At 35.0% G+C, this 17,120-nt stretch overlaps 1 protein-coding gene across 1 annotated transcript in view; it reads left to right on the top strand.

Annotated features, from left to right (window-relative positions):
* TUSC3 (tumor suppressor candidate 3) overlaps window positions 1-13,070 on the top strand; it is a gene marked incomplete at its 5' end in the record, with an annotated part of 81,342 nt that extends 68,272 nt beyond the window's left edge. Inside the window, 2 exons of the mRNA XM_009583625.1 lie at window positions 10,556-10,630; window positions 12,969-13,070. Of these exons, the coding sequence (XP_009581920.1) occupies window positions 10,556-10,630; window positions 12,969-13,063 (170 nt within the window). The remainder of the gene's footprint in view (window positions 1-10,555; window positions 10,631-12,968) is intronic.
* Between the last annotated feature and the right edge of the window lie 4,050 nt (window positions 13,071-17,120).

Here is a 17,120-nt window from a genome sequence, read left to right as displayed (position 1 = left end):
CTGGCATTGGTTCTGTCGGACATAGGGGAAGCTTCTAGCAGCTTCTCACAGAAGCCACTGCTGTAGCCCCCCCCGCTACCAAAACCTCATCAATACACTGAGAAACAGTCCTTTATGTAAGAAGTAGCCCCCATAATTCTGATACTCTTTTTACCTTATGAAATGAGGATTTATAAATCTTTCAGACTCACTTGCCCAAGCTAGTTCTAGACTGCATTGTTTGAGGTGAAATGGTTGTGTGGTCCAGAGCATGTGGAGACAACAAGCTGTCTGAGTACAGAGGCAACTCCACTCAAATGCCAGCACAGCATGGCATCACTGCCTTTGTACTTGTTCGAGGAGCATTTTAGTCCAGAACAGTTTAACTCCACCCTGCCAAGACAGAGATATCATCTATCTGAACTGTAAAATATCAAAATCCACAGAGTTGGCTTCACATCCTAATGCAATTTTCCCATTAGTAGGAATGCAGTACAAAGTACCTTGTTGCCCATGCTCAAGCTGATCCAGAGTTGATAAGCTTTGGTGCACACACACTGATGCCTGCTCAGTCACTCAGAAGGCACTCAGGAACAGGCTGTTATCTTGGGTATGGAGCAAATACATAGACCTGACATCCAAAACTGTGTCTGAGCTAGTAAAAGCCCTTGTGTGTGAGCACCCAGGAGATAGGATGGTGCTTGTTATATTATACACTTCTGTGACTCTCTGGCTATTACTACTCTGAAACTTTGAGGGGTTTATGTTGTGCTGACAACATACTCAGTTTTGTTGTTATTTGGCTCCCCTTTCTCTTGTCTTGGAGAGTTAACTTCAAGAAATAATCATGGAAATCATATAAATGTTGGTTGAAAGGGATCTCTGAAGATCACATACTCCAATCTTCCTCTTAAAGCAGGATTATCACCAACACTAGATCTGTTCTTCCATATCTTTGTCTAGTGCGAGTGTTTAAAAACGCCAAGGATGAGGATTGCATAATCTCTCTGGGCAGTTACAGAAGTGAAGTTATTCCTAACATCCAGTCTGAACCTTCCGAGCTGCAATGCATGGCTCATGCTGTTGTGTATAACTATCTTGTCTGTTATAAGATTTTGGCTTCCCTATGGATTTTTTGCCAGCCTTGTAGAATTAGTGGAGTCTTCAGTGATGTTTTCATTCAAAAATGAACAGAACATTCTATGGGGTAGAATAATGAGATCCATTATGTTTTAGCTTTTTTATTGCCTAGGAAAAAAGCCAAAGGCAAGGTTTGCTTTTATTCATGCTACTTTACAACTCATTCCTAGCCATAGATTGGAGGTTTGTTGTTTTGGTTTGGTTTTGTTTTTTTTTTTCACAAAGAGAATGCTTTAATATCTATTTCCAGGCAAAAAGTAATACTGAATAACAGTTAGGTATAAATTTAACTTGAGGTTGCATTTAATCATCCATAAAAATATGCTGGTCTTTTAAATATCTGCTTTCAGTTTTCTTTGAAATTGACCAACTTTGATTCCCTTCACAGGAGCAACAGAACCTTGTTATCATTTGCAATTGAGAAGGAAGTTTTATGTAATGTGTAATGGTATTTATCCCTACATCAGCCTGATGATCACTGCTTCAAGCAGTGTAGTTTACACACATAATAATTTGGGGGGTTATGTAGAATTATATCAATATTGGGACTTTCCTGTGAAGTAGAAAAGTTATCAAAAAGTCATCACAGAAATGGGTGTATAACTGCTGTAGAATAAGTATGGCAGACTGCATAAACAAAAATTATTTAAAATAAGAGCATGGAAAAGATTTTATTTAAACAGAAATCTTTTTGTTAAGTGGATATGAAAGCAATAACTTATGTGGAGCTATCAACATGCTAGACATTGTGCAGCTTGTAATGCAAGGTTTTTGCTTCTGAAGAGTTTGAATATTTCTGAGAACCCTAGGACTGCATAATTTACACAGATGAATAACTTTGTTCCATGAGTAATCCTGGTAAGACAATCCATTTGTTGGCTAGATATCTAATTTTACCACAGAAAAAGAGTATATATCTAGACACATTATGATTTAACAATAAAGTTTAGCATTTTCTCAAGTTATCATCACAGTTTACATCCATGTGTCTAAGTACAGCAATGACTGTTAAGAAGATAGTTAGAGGATTGTGCAAAACAAAACATCCAACCATAATCAATGATTTTTGAGCCAGATCTAGCATACAGAATATTATAGCTCCTAGCCACTGATGAATACATTCTTCTTTATTTTTAATCCTTTTTTGAATTAATTATGGCACTACATTCTGTAGCAATGAATTTTCAGTGTTAACTTCATGTAGCATCCTTTAGGATGTTTTTTTAGCCTAAAATTTGCACGATAACTGTATTACGTGACTTTATTTAATAAGTCATGGGAAATCGTCCTTTCTCTTTTTTTTTTTTTTTTTGTCTTTTTCCTTCTATTTCAGGTTTTATAGAATTCACCATATAGATTTCTCTTTCTTTTCTCCTTTCTAAGTTGAAAAATTCTACTCTTTCCTCATGCAGAAGATGTTCCAGAGGAAGGCAGCTGGTGTCTATTCTTGCAACCCTTTCCTGCAGAAATGGGGTCATAGATAATAAAAGTCAGTGGAAATGATCAGATATTTATAAAAAAAAAAAAGTGCAGGGTAGTTCGACATTCTTGGAGAGACAAGGAAGAGGAACTAAAGACAAGGATATTGAAGTACTGCTGCTAGAGTTAGGAGGATAGAGTTATTAAGAAAACATAGAGACGGAAGAGATATAACTGTGGTATTAAGAGCTGTCATTTTCTAAGCAGAACACTGTGAAGTAAACTGCACAATCAGTATTACTGTTGTAATTAACTATAGTTGAATACAGATAGGGTATGTTGACTCTTGTAAACCGAACAGCCATTGGAGTATGCAGTGTTAAGCTGTAAATATGGCTCTGGGTATGAAGATACAGCGAGAAAGATGAGGAATAGTAAGGTTGGATAGGCTGTGTTGAAGTTGAAAGATTTCTTCAATTCTTTCATTTTTCCCTTTCGTAGACACTAATCAGTACTTCTAATGAACGTCCATTTTCATCAAGTTTTTATGTCATTCCCTGGAGAAATAAAACTGATTTGAATGTAATGTGGCCTATTTTTTTTCCTTTTGCAGTAACAGTGAATCTTTATTATACAGAGTAAGTTTAAAAGTTACAGTAAATATTTTCATTATCAAAAGAGTTTCAGTTATTAAGCAAATTATTTGTTGTACAGGAGATAAATCTGAATCATTAGTATAGGAATTAGCAGTTACTATTAACCTTATAATTTCTCTCATTATTACTATTAAACTTAGTTAACTTTGATATTGATAAAACACATGCACCTAAGTAAAAATGGAAATGTCTTTTCAGTTTGTTAATTTGAATACCCAATGCAGAGTTTAATGTGACAGCTGTGTAGGTGGATATGAGAAGTTGATTGAGAAGGAAAAAGAAATTTGATTGGTTACAAAAAAGAAGACAAATATTTTCTGTAGCATTAAAATTACACCTATTATGAAAGACATTTCCTGTCCTACAGAGTGAATTTAAATGAAGTGTATGAAGTGCCTCTTTGGTGTAAGGAAACTTAACCACAGAATGAATTTAAATGGGAGATGTCTTTCTGTGCGTCAGTAGGGTGCAAAGTCACTGAGCATAAGAACCTGAAATTTTGAGTCAAAGTCAGTAGAACAATACCCATTTAGCTCTTGGTAGTAAGACTATCTGTCATACATAATGGAATCAAATTGTGTTCCCCAGAGATTATGTAAAAATGAATGATGATGACAACTAAGGCAGTGAGGTAAGGTTTTGCTTGATCTTAAGGATGAGAAAAAAGGGAAGAACACCACAGTGGAAAAAGATAGAACTAAAAGCACAAAATTATAGCATATTTAAGCATGCTTCTTAATTAACTATGGAAATCAACGTCCAAAGCAGCAAAACATACTGCACGTTTTCTATTCCTTACTTGTGTTATCCACCAATACTGTCTGTTAACCTTGTAGGCTCTTCTGGCTCTTCTGGAGGCTGCCTGACTCCTCCTAACTATAATGAAGCATAAGGAGACGATAGCTAGAAAAATCAAGAAATTTCCTTCCATTACCTCATTCTCCTACTGCTTGACCTTAAAATAATTCATAATATGACCTTTTAAGAAAGATACTAAAGTCTCTTAGATGTCAGAGAGATGTGCAGAGACCTTAAATTTACAGCTGGGCATTTGTCAATGCAACGTACAACATAATTTTCTTTCGTCAGGTAATTGAATGATACTTGATTTGATGAATTACCTTCAAATATGGCGTGTGTCCTCTGTATGAAATTACCAACTCTCTAGTTCAGTGATTTTCAACCATTTTCAATTTCTGGCTCTAGAATTTTCCAATGGAAGTGCAGACCCCTGCAAAACAAATTTAGCTGTCGGCTGCTCTGGCAATTGCCCCATTTTTATTTGCCTTTTGCAAATACCTGACTACTAGTCCACAGACCAAGAGGTGTTCGCTGACCGCAGCGTGAAGACAACAGTGTTTTTAAGGGTTTATTTAGACATCAATTAATAATTTGAATGGTTATTTTAATTGTTAAGAAACATACTTCTTTGAGTGGCTAAAAGATGTAGAAACATAGTCTGAAGTTAAACGTTTTACCTTTTGGATCCACAGATAGCTTTTACTAAATTGAATAGTTCTCAAGTGCATTCAGCTAAGAATAAACTGTATCTATTAAGATACTGCACAGGCCTTTAACAATGATGGAAAGTATAATGCCAGCCTAGAGTCATATTGGTAATGATTTATAATAGAAAAAGAATGTGTGATATTCTTAAAAAGATTTGTAGGTGCTTAGAGAAAGTGAGAGAGATGGTGTGTCTGCATGCTGAAGGATCAAGTGTGTACTAAGAAACAGATGAGACAACATACTAAGTAGCGTTTGAAATAAAGTGCTTGAAAACAAGGTAGATATTTAGAATAATGTGTTAGAATACTGAGAGAAAATTATATAGCATCATAAATACAAATAGCTCAAATAGAGTTTGTTTTAGGCAACGTATCTGTGTTTAAAAGTTAAAAATGAAGCTATTAAGAAAAATTCATTCAATTATTTTAATCTCTGGTATGCTTAACGTTAAGGAAACTAAAGTACGGTTATATATCTGCCTGCTCTGGAGATGTGTATACTTCTGTGATTTGTATGTCTCTAGGCAAGAAAATTTGTAGACAAAAGTTATAAAATGTAAGTGAGGTTAGAAAAAAATATTTATTTGGTACAGTGGCAAACCACACTATAAGAATTTGCGAGATGGACAGGACTAACCCTCAAACTCCATCAGATGTAATTTACAAAACCAAAAAGGCCATATATAATAAATGTAAAAATGATCTCCCCAGAGTTAATTTTAGGTGATCCTAAAAGATGACACCAATATGAATAATTAGGATGTAAATCAGGCTGAAAACCCCTGGATGTTTGATTAGTGATTTAGCACAAACTTAGTCAGGTATCTCTGTGCTACTTTGTTGCAGTTGAATTAAAATGGATTCCACAGTCTATCTCTTCTCATGAAGCTTTTATATGGCCTTTTCATTCTCAAGTGTCTTAAGAGCATCACAAGAGGGTTGGATTAGAAAGACAGTCTCATAAATTGAAGCTGAAACTAATCGAATGAATAATAAAGAAACTTTTTCACTATAGGAGACTCTGTATTAGTATCAAATTGATTCTCTGCTCTGTTAAAATGATGAAAAAGCATCAAAAAGGAAAGTGGTGTAGTTTGGTTGGCATTTAAATGGCTGAAATGCAAACTTTCAGCTACTTCACTGTTGTGAGTTGCATATTTCAAGGAGTTGAGGGGAACTCCAGTGCCAAGACCCATGTAATAATTCCTAAAATTCTTGAAAAGCCATTTGGTGTAGCTGAAGCCAGAAGATTTTAAACTGAAAGAATGTTCAGGGTTATTGTGAGTATCAGTAGCTTTCAGGCCACTAAAAAATACTGAAGTACATCTTAATTGTGTACAATTCATGCTTAAATTAAATTCATATTCAAATAAATAATTTTCAGACTATGCCCCACTTTTTCTGAGTTAGGAGTCATACTTTGTCACTGAGATGAGGCATACAGTGATTGATGTCTTAAACATGCCTCCTTCCTCAGCCCTCAAACCCTGTTGAATCATCCACTGGGATGGCTATGGTCTAATTGAGAATTGATTGCACATTGAATAGCGTAAGTGGAATATTAGAATCATTGCTCATTGTTTCCTGAACTGAAGCAACAATGTTGTGAAAGAAACCATGTGACCTGTTTCATTGCAGAACCGTACTTTTTGTCTTCCTTAGTTTCTTCAACCTATGATAAAAAAATCAGATTCTCAAGCTGGGAAAAGTGGCTAATACCTTGTTTTCAAGAACTGTATGTAGCTGAAGAATATTTCCTAAATAGAATGAGTAGAATGCATGTTATGCTTGGATTTTTCAAATGTAAGTTGAAAGTTAAATCCACATGGAAATGGTTCAGTTAAAGAATCTCTAGTGTGGTCAGTATTTCTAAAATTATAGCAGGTATTTTAGAGGTTTAAGTATTAGTAGGAAAAAGTTAAGACAAATATCTCTCTCTGTTATCGAAATATGCCCCTCGTAAGGGGCCAGCAAAGAATTTCTCATAATCTAATCATCACCCCCCAGCCAAAAAAAATCCTAAAAAAAGAAAAAAAGAGAAGAAAAAACACCATAGATTTTCCTGTTGGTCATATTACTCCTTCACAAAAAATGTATGTGCTTTTCTTTGTTCCATGTATGATAAAGTGAACCAGAAGGTTTTAAAGTTTGGGTGATAATCTATCCCCATTGTAGTTAACAGTAAACTGAGTGCAGACTTGAGTGGATGAATATTTTGTTCTCTGTTTTTTCTTGCTCATGTGTTATTAAGCAACTGCATGATCTGCAACTAAAAGGTAGTTGTTTCTTTATGTGTATAATGCTAATGCCGGATTTTGTGCTCTTGGCCGAAATCCAGCAGAATATGAATGAGACCACCAAACTTTTTTCACATAAGTAACCAAGTGTTAATCAATCTATTTTTCTCTCCTTCTTTTATTCCCTACTCACTACTAATTAGCACTAAATTCGTGAAGTACAGATATAAATTATATATCACATTAATAAACTTATGAAAGGTTTTCTTCCTTTTGGGCATTCTGGCTGGAATTAACAGTGATTAAATTTTCTATTTAAGCATGCTAATAAAAAGTATCCAGAATTTACTAGTGATCACTTTCATTTTGTAGAGCATCTATCATTCTGGAGTTTATTGATCCAATCTTTTTTGTTTTGGTTTTGGTTTGGGTTTGGTGTTGTGGGTTTCTTTAATACTTCCAATCAGGCATCTTGATTTTTGCAGGGCTAAATATTATGCTCTGTTACTGCTGATCATTTTCTGAATAATCTTACAAATTTTGATGATCACTGTCTTTTTCACCCTACTTTAAAACTGTTCTTCTTCATGTATCAAAACATTCAGAACCTTTTCAAAAGCACTAACTAAATAATACATGTTGTCAATTTCTATGAAAAGCATGTACCAGCTGGGAAGAGGAGCAGCAGAAGTTTAATATGTAAAAGTGAAATCATTCCAAATTTGAGAAGACATGTAACTGGATTTACACAGGAAAAAAAAATGCTACAGAGGGATACATTTATCAGAAAACATGAGCATCTGAATTTAAAACATTTTCTAGCCATGGTCTATCTGAGTGCCACATTCCCCTCATCTTTTCAGAACAGTTTTGTAATGCATAGTGAGGGAGGAATTACAAAATAAGTACATCTTTTGATGCCATCTCATTTTTTGCAGATGGAAAACTGTCCAAGTAACCACTTGCTAAAATTTTACCTTCTGCACTGCTAGAGAAATATGATACTGTAAAAGATTATTATTTTCAGAGCTAGGACTGTTGCTTTCTTTTGTAGAATATCAAAATAATGTAAAGACATAACATACAATGTTAGAAACAGGAGCCGAAAATAATAGCAAGCTATATATTCTGTGGTAAAAAGCTAATTATTGCATTGAAATCACAACTCAGTAAGACTGAATTTTTACTTCAACATCACAGAGCTGAGGCAAGTGACATGCTCATTGTTAGAGTGTGAAGTTATGAAGCTGATATCATTGCAGCTAAAAGGCAACCAAGTGAGACTGAAAGCTCAACAATGATGACTAAAGTTAGAAAGCAACAACTGAAGCAAAAATAGTGACAATGTGAGGGAAGCTTTAGGGGTAATGATGTGAGACTCCAAAAGAGAGGAAAAAAAAACAGCACAGTTCAGCTGATTACAGATCTAAAATTCTCAATTGCAGAGCAAACAGTTACTTTTGTGAGACTTACTCCTGATGGTAAGAAAAGTGAATTAAACTCATGGTCTGGTAAGAAAATAGGAACTCAGTTACAGAATGGTTGTCTGTCAAACGGCTTTTTTAGTGTGTGGTTGTTGGTTGGTTTGTTTCTCAAAAACAACCAGGTAAGGGAAATAGCAAAGGACCACATTATGTACAGTATTGCATAAGATAATCAAGCAAATAAATTCCTTTTACAAAGCAGTCCAAAGTCTTTGCAAAAAGTAGCGCTTCCCTAAAACTGTCTGGTGAGTTACCCTCACATCTTGGGGCTGGTTTTTTCCCATGACTCAGTTAAACTAAGAACAAAAACACTACTATAAATCTAAGTGAGGAATTGGTAAAATAAAGTTATTAGATAATGCTACATTAGGGGCTTTTCTTAATAGGCTAGAAATATATGTGGAATTTTTTTTCTCAACCCTTCTTGTTGCAGCTTCCTTAATTCATTTTTATGCTTTTGTAACTTTTGAAAGCAGAGAACTGAATGATTCTCATGACATTCTTTCCAATTCTTTTTCCTGCTTGAAGCATAGCAGTAGCACAGGAGATTTCCAGTCTTTTACGCTCATGAATCTGAATCTTAACAGGCAAAATTTTTAGAAAGTAATTTGTGCCTTCCCTTCCAATTTGCATAGTCTTGTGGATTCCAGGGTTGGTTTTTTTCACAACATTTTGCAGATTTTTTTTTTAATATTTTTTCAAGTCCAGTAATAAGCTTCTGGAAAACTTGAATATAACCATTTATTCCTAAGAGTGACCCTATGCCTTATACCTTGTGCATGTGTGAGAAAGTAATTTGGGCTACTACTGTGTTTCAAATTAGTGTCTAATTTAGGACTGTAGGTAGACGTCTATATCAAAGAGGTGGTGTTAAAACTTATATTTCCTTAACATTGCCTATTGGTATCTGCCTCCTTTCACCACCAGTGTTTGCTTTTTTAAATCCTGTTATTCTTCCTTTGACTTTTCTCATTCTATGTATATGAAATTCAGAAGTCTCAAACCTGAATCAGGCTGCTAATCTCTGATGAAGTGTGATGGTGTTAGTATTGACATTTCTAAATCCTTTTGCTCAGGCTCAGCTTAATTGAAATTGTATAACTGACATTTTGGATGTCTTTGAGCATTTTGGTGTAATTTTGAACATTTGTAACATGAAAAATGTTTATATAAACATTGATAGGTTTAGTGCAAGTATAATGTTACAGGATGCAGATTTTGTTTATGGATGCGTAAATAATGTGTGCATAAATAGAAACATCATTCTTAAAGTTTGTAGTCATCCTGCTATCTAGCCCTGGGGTAAGTAATGCTTAAAAATCCAACCTTATTCAAGAATCAGTTAACTCTGGTGAAGTTCGTATTTCCTGAAATTGTGAGATATAGATCCCATGGTGCACTCCTGCTTCAGTATGGCATTCAGACATGCCTCCTCTTCAGAACAGATGTTATGCACAGTAGTAACCATTCCTTTTTGTTTATACATTTTCAAATAAACAATTAAGTGAATGGTTTAAGATCTTGCTAAATTAGTTAAGTTGTTTTATCATTATGTACTTGTTCACATTTGTAACAGTTATAATGAGACAATAAAACACTGAAAGTGACTGAGGACTTTGCCTCTGAGATGTTTCTCTGCTAAACTGTTACGCAATATGACACTAAAGAGGGAGCTAATGTCTTATCTAAAAGTAGAGGAAGATAAAGCAGTCCAACTGCTTCAATTTGCATCAAATAAACAATGAATTGTGTGCATTAACACTGAATGATTTCTGGTTCTTATAGTTTTCATTTTTTTAAAATCCTGCACTACCAACATACAGAATATTGTAAGATATTGGGGAATAGCTATTTCCTTAACTGTCCAAAATTTGTGTGTCTTACTTGACAATTGGTCCTTTAAATCTTTTTGAACCTTATTTCCTTTTTTATCTAGAATGCACAAAGGAAAATCTTACTACACATTTTTGATACAGGTGAGTGTATTGGTACAGTACAGATTGCAATATGCAGTTTTATATATAAATACTTTCTTTCGTTTATGAACTTGAAAGCTTTAGTTTGTAGATGTACCTTTGTGGCTTTCTGAGGTATCCACACATCTGCTGTTTTCCTTGACAATGGCGATACAGATGCTGCTATCACCATGGGAATGGTACTCCTGAATGAAGCTGCTACCTCCAAAGGGGATGTTGGAAAAAGGAGAAGTAAGTTATTTAGTACAACTAAGACGATGTTTAGACAATTAGAAAACATTGAGAAATTACAAATGAGTATCTGGTTAAGTTTTCAGAAGGTCTCTACCTTAAACCAATTTTTACCTTCTGTGGGGTGGAGAAGAACAGAGTATAAAAATTCTGTTGATAAAACTGCATTCACATGAAGTTGTAACAGTAAAAAAGTGTTTTAAGCATACTCAGCCAAGGTACAGCTTGACACAGTACCTCCACTACGTAGTATTGCATAAATGCTTTTTGGCTCTTGAATTATACTGAAAGTCAGCGACATAAAGAACAAGAGTTTCAAAACATTGTTTTCAAAATGAATTTAGGTATTTAAGCTGCTTAAGGTGACAACATCCAAAGGAGAGTGAAAATTCTTTTACTTGGTACACTTTGCCAGTATCGCGTCTCCAGAGGAAGGTGAAAGCCCAACAGTAGATATAGTACAGAACATACCCTGATCTGTAATGTATAAAGATTCTTAGCCTGAAGTGCAAGTTTTATGTTTTTCTGAATGTTGCATAAACACGCAATATGAAAGTATTTTATCCAGATTTAAACTTCCTAACTATTATGTCGAACAAACTTTTATTGAGTATGACATAGGTTGAAGTAAATATGCCCATCTGCCTTTGCACCTTTTATAATATGTTTTTTTCATATCCCCTGTCACTTACTCTTTTTCTCGTATATGGTGTTGAAGACCTTTGAAAGATACCAGACTTTCTACACTGCTTCCCCTTTCTTTCTAGATCAGTTCTTTAGCTTCTTCTATGTAATACACAATATTGCAGATAGGGCTGGCCAACTATTTTCTATAAAAGCATTCCATAATTCTTCATAATAGCTGGTTGAATGTTTGCTAGAGATCTCTAATCTGTAGTGATTTGAGGGTGTCCTTCAATGAGCTGTAGATGTATAATTTAATTCTGAATATCTTTTATAGTATCTAGCTAGAATACTGATGTCAAAAGAGACAGTGACATGACTTTAACTGGAATATGATCTTAGATAATGATTGAGATCTGAGTCTATGAATATGGACACAGCAAAATAACAGTGGGCTGCAGTACAAATTCAGACTCTCTTCTGCTTGTGGCCATTATGTGAATGCTTTCTGTGTACCTGCCTTATACTGTTCGTGCTTTGCAATTTATTCATCCATGCCTTGAAATCATATTTGTGAGTGGTGATTTTTTTATATTGAAGTGTGTTTATAAGATTTGTACATGGCTAGTTTTCTCAAAATAACTGCAGAAATTTTATATTTCAATTGACGTATGTCAGTTTCCACATGGTCAGCTTTAACGAAAAAATGCATCATTGTCAGTTTCCCCAGCTTCACGGTTGCTCATCCTTCGCTCAAAACCAGCACACTTTTGAAGCATGAATATTGCAATTAAATAGCAAAGGCTTGGCTAAAGTAGGAATAGTATAATATTATTAATACTTTTAAAATCAAAGTAGCTCACTAGAACTAAAACATTGTCTAATGTAGATGAGCTGCATCTCAATTATGTGCATCAACTTGTAACATGTTGCCTTTTTTTATTATTTATTTACATGCAATTGAGCAAGCTATCATGATCAAAAAGGTTTTATGCTATTATTACACAGGGTGCCAACTGGTGTTCCAAATTTTATTTATTAATTTAAGCATTTACTTAGCTAATTCATTCTTTGCCTGAAAAGGCTCAAAGCTTTTGCATCTGGATGCTATCAGAAGGTCTGTGTCATTGTTATTTATCTTCAAAACCAAAAGATTTATATTCTTATCAAGTTAAGAGTATAGACTGATTATGCTACCAGCCTTGGAACTTACAACAGTGAAATGTTTTAGCCATTAAGAACTAGATAAAGTAGTTACTAAACTGCCTTTGCTGTTACTTCAGCCTTAGGTGGTTGACTAGAGAAAACATGATTCCATTAATCAAAGGATATTTTTCTAAATGTAATTTGTTTTCCAAAAAGAACAAGCAAATACCTGAAATTACATTGCTTGATATGTGTCATTTACAGGGTTATTAAATCCATTATCAGCAGTAAGGTGTTTGCATCCACATACATTTGAGTTGCAAATTGCTGCTCTTTTTTCTTGAAAACACATTCACACTGACAAGTTATTTTTTCTTCATAAATATTATTTCCATATGTGTTTGAAATCCTGTCAGAAGATAGTGGGCATCAGTAGTCAAGGCAGTGACATTTTTGTATTTAACTGTGTCAAAATTATCCATAGATGATTGACATAAATAATATTCTTTGTAGAGATTCCAGTTTTAAATCTTTTATGTGCTAATAAACAAAGTTACTTTCTTTCCAGTAATATGTCTGGTAGGCCTGGGTCTGGTGGTCTTTTTCTTCAGCTTCCTGTTGTCAATATTTCGCTCCAAATACCATGGCTACCCATACAGGTAATCTCTCAGTACTTTCTCATGTTACAGATTTTAATAGCTTTGTATAAGATTAAGAATAGCTTTCAGGTAAACAATCTTTGATTTTTACCACTGAAGTCTTTGGGAGTTGGAAGAAGCAGGAAGAATGGTGATTAATTCAAGCAAACCAAAAAGGGCTGGAAAGCTAATGTTGTTAACATGACTGTTAATGTAGACCAGTTAAATGGGTTTGAGCACAGACAAGTGGCATACACAGTGCCACATGAAAAATGCAAAAGAAAACGTGTGCTTGAGTTTATAAACCTTTATTAGATATTTATTTGTGTATGTTTATAACTAAGATGTACATAAGACAAGGCACAAAACCACCAAATCAGTGTACAGTGCTAAGTTATGATATATCACTAAAAGCCAGCCACACCAGAGAGGAAAGAAAGGGTTATAGTCTTTCTTATTTGTATGTACAGCTGTCAATTAAACAGCTATAATTTGTCTAACAAGCAGAAAAAGTAGAAAAATAGTAGAGAAAATAGAGTTCATGCCTTTTGTAGGGGGATGCTTTCAGCTGGGAGGTCACCTACAGATGTAGTCTAGATTTCTGATTCACATCTTGCTGACCTGTTATATATTTTTTTTAGTAGCCTGTCAGGAACAGATGGCCCATAGCATTTTCTTGTGATCCTGATACCATTTTCAGATGTACATGAAAAAGCCTAGCTAGAGGAAAAGGAAAGGTGCAAATCTTCAGTGCTATAGTAATGATGGACCAGGCTACTGAGGTAAAAGCAATACAGTGACATTTCCCGAGTCATCAAGTTTGTGGAACAAAACAGAGACCTGTTGATTTTTCTCTCGCAAAGCTTTGTTTTGTAGGATGGCTAAATGTTTTTAATGAGGAAGTCCTTTTCCTGTTGTTCTGTTCTCCAGGATTAGCACTTTTGTTCCATTGACTTTTGATCCTATTTGAAACTATGCTGTTCTTCCCATTGCTTCAGTCTTTGCTCCTTTTTAACTTTTTTTCCTGTAGAGATCTGTGTGTATATACATAGGTATATAAATATATATCTGTATACAGTTGACATAGTCTTAACATGCTATGCTAGGCTTTACAATAGAGATAATATGCATGAGTGCTGTTTTCCCCCCTCTAGTTGGCCACAGTGTATTTAAAAAGATGAGGTTTTCCTTATTTCCAGTGAAATTGGTTTCTATAAACTATAGGTTTCTATAATCCTTCACAGAATATTAGTCTACATCACTATTACCATGTATGGAAGAGTAAGTGGATGACATGTGTGTTGCAATGTTGCAAACGTGTGGATGATGTGTGTTGCAAATGTCTTTTGCTGAAAGATCTGGCATGATGAAACGTCAACTAATATATAGCAAGGGAAACATTAGTACAACAGATTCAGAAAGTTATATTTTGAAGTAAGTAGAGAACATAAGAACTGTATCTATTAATGTTAACAGTTCTATTATTTTTACAGCCACTGTTAAAGAATCGTATGAGGAACACTTCTACAGTTTTTCTCAGATACTTCTTAGTGTTGATTTCTATGACTAGGTCTTGTGATTAGTGCGGCAGCCAGCTTTATATTCTGTGTTACATTCCACTAGTGAGGATTCAGCCTTGTGAAGCCAACTTAGATCTAACATTTGAGCTAATAAATACAATTTTTCTATTTGTTTTTGCTGCAAGACTTTAGAACTATTTTCTTGTTTCCTGAGCTTGGTCTCTTTATGCAGATTAATTGACATTTAGTTTAGATCACCTCAGATTAGTTTTAGCATTTAATAACATCATACTCAAGACAAGGAAACTCTTCCCCTTGCAATATGCACAGGTGTGCTCCTGCTTTTTACTCATTTCTGCTAAGGAAAGAGGTCTGTAAAGGGCCCAATAGTATCATATTGCAAGATTTCATCAGTATGGAGTTAGGAGTTTGCCATCTGGGATAGTCCGTACGGCCTCTCAGCATCCTCTCTGAAGACTACCTTTTAGCTCGACTGGCTTGGAGTGAAAGGCAGGATCCAGTTTTCCTAAGTGCGAGGTATTCTTACTTCCCACTTAGTGCTTAAGTCTTAAAAGAAGAAGAAATAATGAGCTTGATCTGCAGCGCGTAAACTCACTTGAGAAGCACGGCCAAAGAATGTCAACCCATGGTCTGAGCTCACTTGCATCTACTCATAACAAGTTTACTAAAAGGAAAAAGCAGTTGTTGTTGTTGTTGTTGTTGTTGTGTTCCTTGCCATGCGATTTAACAGCTACTGAAGAAAACCTGACAGTTGTACTAGTTTCGTTTTTAGTTCTTTCATCTTAGGAGTGTTCTTATCACCTATTAACAGCATGCTTATATGACTGTGCCAATTTCTGGACCTTGCATGGCTTTCGTAAATGTTTGCACTAGGGTTTTTTGACTGCTGTATAATACCTAGGGTGTCTGAGGTTGAACAGTACCTTGTGAACATTAGTATGCTCTGTGAGTTGGCATGCCTACACAATACCATTGATGTTATTGCAGACCTAATAGCTCAGGTCTACTACATATCTTGTAGTTTCATGTATTGTAAGCCTTAAGAATCTTAATTTAAGTAATGTAGGGGGTTTCCCTCTTTTCTTGCTAATCTGTTTGCTGTAAATTTGGGATGGGATGGATTTATATTTTTAATTTTTTTTTTCCCCACAATTGAACCCGTATTTAGTGAAATATCAGACATCTTCTCTTTGGAGTGTCTAGCAGAAGTTGGAGCCCTGTGCAGGTTTTGTACTCCTCTGTTAGTATCCAAGCTGAGAATAAAGGACATCAAGACTTGGGGGGGGGGGTAAGAGGAAGAGAAGGAGAACTTCTGAATTCTGTTAAAAGTTTAGTTTCAAGAAATCTAGTTTGATATGCAATGCATGTGGAAAAGAAGTGCACCTGTTAATATGTTAAAGCTGGTAAAGAAAGAAATGAAAGAAATCCAGGATGGTGCTGAAAAGAATGATTCATCACAATCCTGTTAAAATGAGATAGTGCTGCATTATGTTATTACTATGAAGGAATTATTAGATCCATAAACCAAATTCTGCCTTAAGGAGCTAAGTAGATTCAATATTGCAACTTACTAATCAGTAACACCCATCAAGTAAATTCATAAAAGAATGAACCCTGTGGATGCATAAGTACATGAGAAACGTTTAATAGCTGGCTAAGTGTTATGAAGTTTTCTTTGTTTCTTTCTATAATGTTACTATTCCTGCAGAATTAAGCAAGATCTTACAGGCTTACTTGGACTATCCTAGATTCTTCATGTTTTCACGAGAATAAATTAATCATTCAATCTTAAATCCTCATTTAATGCAGAATTACTGGAAACCGTCACTAGAACTGATCCTTTTGCTTTGCTATTATCAAATTTCATTTGCTAGTTTCCCAAATGTGTAATTTACTTATCTGGTCCTTTCCAGTGTTAAATCTTTTCAGGTTTCTGTTGCTCTCTTGGGAGCTCTGACCCCCTTTTCTCTTGTGTTATTTTAAATAAACGTGCTATTGATTCTTTGACACTTCAGTGATCTCAACCATGTCATCTTCATGACAATGCCATAGTGTTTCTTAAGAGAAGCCTCTGGTTTATGTGCATATTTCTTATGAATTTTAATGAAGTGAACATGCAAAACACTAAGGAGGACCAAGTATATAAACTCCATTATTTTCTCTTTCCCGCTTTAATTTAATATCCTGCATTTTAACTTCAGTCATATATGCTGATATACATTAATCTTTTTGTCTGAATTCCTTAGGATCTTCCAAGGAGTTCCATGTCCCATCAATTGATCCCAGTGTAGATATATCTTAAGATGTGAAATATGTCTGTCTTTTTACTTTCACTGGTTGTAGTTTTCTCCTTGAAACTACCAGTCTTTATGTGATAAATTGTCCTCAGGCTAGTAAAGCTTTGCCTTTAACAATACTAACAGCAAACGCATACTAATGATCTGTCAGAAAAAAGAAAGAATGTTTACGTTGGCATGCCGAAAGTTTACACGGCACCGGGCCTGCTGGCGATAGACGGAGTTCAGCTGTCTCACAGAGGGA

Source organism: Fulmarus glacialis, unplaced genomic scaffold (genome assembly GCF_000690835.1).
Source record: "Fulmarus glacialis isolate BGI_N327 unplaced genomic scaffold, ASM69083v1 scaffold7528, whole genome shotgun sequence".
In the NCBI taxonomy this organism is placed as follows: domain Eukaryota; kingdom Metazoa; phylum Chordata; class Aves; order Procellariiformes; family Procellariidae; genus Fulmarus; species Fulmarus glacialis.
Note: the sequence above shows the minus strand (reverse complement) of the source record. Positions and strands in the feature narration are given on the sequence as shown.